Here is a 2,663-nt window from a genome sequence, read left to right on the forward strand (position 1 = left end):
TGAACGGTAAAAAAGGTGTGCGAGATGACAAGGGTGTGTGTGTGTGAGTGTGTGCGCGTGTGTATGTGTGTGTATAGTAGACGAGGCTACTAGCAGCAGTGGCGGAATGTTGGATGATGGCTGGTAGCAAGCAGTAGGGAATTAAGGAGTGGGTGGGGGTACCCTAGCAAGTCAGAGGATGTCATACATTGTACTTTCTTTCATCTGTTAAAATGACTTATTATGAACAAGGTTGTTTATATCCTTCTTCTTCTTCTTCTTCTTCTTCTTCTTCTTCTTCTTCTTCTTCTTCTTCTTCTTCTTCTTCTTCTTCTTCTTCTTCTTCTTCTTCTTCTTCTTCTTCTTCTTCTTCCTCCTCCTCCTCCTCCTACCCTCCCCTTCTTCTTCGTTGAATGCTTAGACTGACGGTGGCTTTGGGGCCGTGAGCCTAATCTTGTCTTTACGATAAGAGAAAAACTTTTGGTAGCTCATTAAATCGCTGGCCACCACCAGAACTAACGGTATTATAATCACGGTTATCCCCAAGTAACCAATGGCTGTTGCAGAGTAACGATTATCTACAGCACTTGATTTGGTTCTTTTGTATTTACTGAGACCTTTTTTGTCAACTGTCAGCTCTTTGGAAATATTCATGAGTCTTTCCTGCAAGGGTAAGATTACTGATTGGTCAATGCTGTCTCGCTTACCACCGTCCTGGTTGAAAAACGAACTTAAAAGTGCAGAATGTTGCCCGCAAGAAGAATAAACACATGACATCATTTGTTCGGTGGGCAACAAAGACAATGCATCACGGGAAGAGGAATAAGTTGTAGCGGGAGCAAAAGAAGAAAGATGAGATGAGGGTGATGAGAAAGATGATGTTGAGAAGAAACTTGGAAACGAGGATAAATTCACAAAATGCTGGGTTTCCGTTTGAGACGGTTCTTGGCTGGTGTTCGGTTCAAAATCTGTGGTCGTTATTTCTTTTGACGTTTCAATATTTAGAGTTTTCGAATTAGAGAACAGCATCGCCGAAGAATTGGTTGGAGAGGTTCCACTTGCGTTCAGTTTTGATTTATGATTCGAGAACGTCGATAAAAGCTGGAAACTTCCGGAATTTATTTTTGATGGAAGAAAATATGGCGAGGAAGTCAACAGAAATTCATCGGGAAAAGAAGTTGTTTGCATATTAGTACTGACAAAAGTGCGAGAAGTTTCTAAAACCGAGGACGGCAAAGAAGAGGTTAGAGAAGATAAATGGTCGTAAATGGTGCTGTCGCTGTTCTGGTTGGAAATCGTAGAAAGAGTACCAGTTGTGAAGGCGGTGTTGATGTTATTGTTGCCACCATGATTTGGATGGTTTGGCGGATAACTTGAAGAAGTTTGATAATCATTGACCTTGCTAACGGAGGCAGATTGCTGATCCGTAGCAGAGACATTTTGAATGCTTGCGTTTAGAGAATGACTCACCGAACCGTGAACATTGGAGAACGTAGAATATTCTGATTGGTGAACGGAAGATGACGGGCTGAGTGAATTTAAGTTGGACAATTTCACCATCTTTGTTACTGTGGTGGACATCATCGTCGCCATGGTTGTGGGTTCAGTGAGATTAACTTTAAGTTCGAAATCCGGGACAAGGATGACTTCTCCGTAATGGAACTGGTTCTCTGGTATGTAACCATTAAATTTAAACCAATATTCTACGGCAGCAGACTTATCCAATAACATCATCGATTCAAGCCACCAGCTTTGGTAAAGATGTACGTCGAATTCTACGTGGATAAGTTCCACTTCTTTCAAGACACCGATGTCCGGCATCGACCATGAGAACACGTCGACTTGGTTCCTCTGGAATAATTCGTCGCCCGCCGTAATATCCAAGTTCCACACACCTTTGGTACCGTTCAGCTCCAAGTAAATAGTACCATTGGTGCCAGCATCTGTAGAATTTCCCGTAGTTATGGTTAATTGCCATTCTGTGATTGTAGTGTCAGAAACGGTATGATGGTTGTTAGTGCTGTTGAGGTTGGTGGTTGTGGTAGTAGTGTTGGTGGTGCTAGTTGTGTTGAAAGCGGTGGGGATATTGTTGTTGTTGATGGCGGGGAGGACAGAGGCGGTGGTCATTTTAGAGTTGTTGTTGGTGATGGTAGTGTTGGCTACGGAAGAAGTGGTGTTGGCGGTGTGGACGGTGCTGGTGGTGGCAGTGGGGATGATGGTCATATTAGAGTCAGCGCTGTTATTGGTATTTGCCGGGTTCGAATGACACACAAGAAACATCCAGAAAAATGGGAACAGAAACCATGTGACACCCACTGCCATCTTCTTTCTCTTTTCTTTCTCTCTTTTCTTCTTTCTTTCTTGCTTCCTTCCTTCTCTTTCTTTCTTTCTTTCTTTCTTTCTTTCTTTCTTTCTTTCTTTCTTTCTTTCTTTCTTTGATCGCCTTTTTGTTATTTTCCCTCTACGTGCTATCTATCTCTCCGTTCGTCCGACTCTCTATCTCTCTCTCTCTATCTATCTATCTATCCGTTCAATTTGAGAGATGTATATATTTATATGTGTATATTATATATGTATGTATATATATATATATATATATATATATATTATATATATATATATATATGTATGAATTTATATGTATGTATATACGTATATGTGCATGTATATATTCATGCATATAG

At 41.0% G+C, this 2,663-nt stretch overlaps 1 protein-coding gene across 1 annotated transcript; it reads right to left on the bottom strand.

Annotated features, from left to right (window-relative positions):
• Positions 1-395: 395 nt before the first annotated feature.
• On the bottom strand, positions 396-2,380 carry LOC118761043 (hybrid signal transduction histidine kinase L-like). The gene has a single exon (XM_036498682.1). The coding sequence runs from the start codon at positions 2,299-2,301 to the stop codon at positions 397-399; it is 1,905 nt and encodes a 634-aa protein (XP_036354575.1). The 5' UTR covers positions 2,302-2,380; the 3' UTR covers position 396.
• Between the last annotated feature and the right edge of the window lie 283 nt (positions 2,381-2,663).

Source organism: Octopus sinensis, unplaced genomic scaffold (genome assembly GCF_006345805.1).
Source record: "Octopus sinensis unplaced genomic scaffold, ASM634580v1 Contig06109, whole genome shotgun sequence".
In the NCBI taxonomy this organism is placed as follows: domain Eukaryota; kingdom Metazoa; phylum Mollusca; class Cephalopoda; order Octopoda; family Octopodidae; genus Octopus; species Octopus sinensis.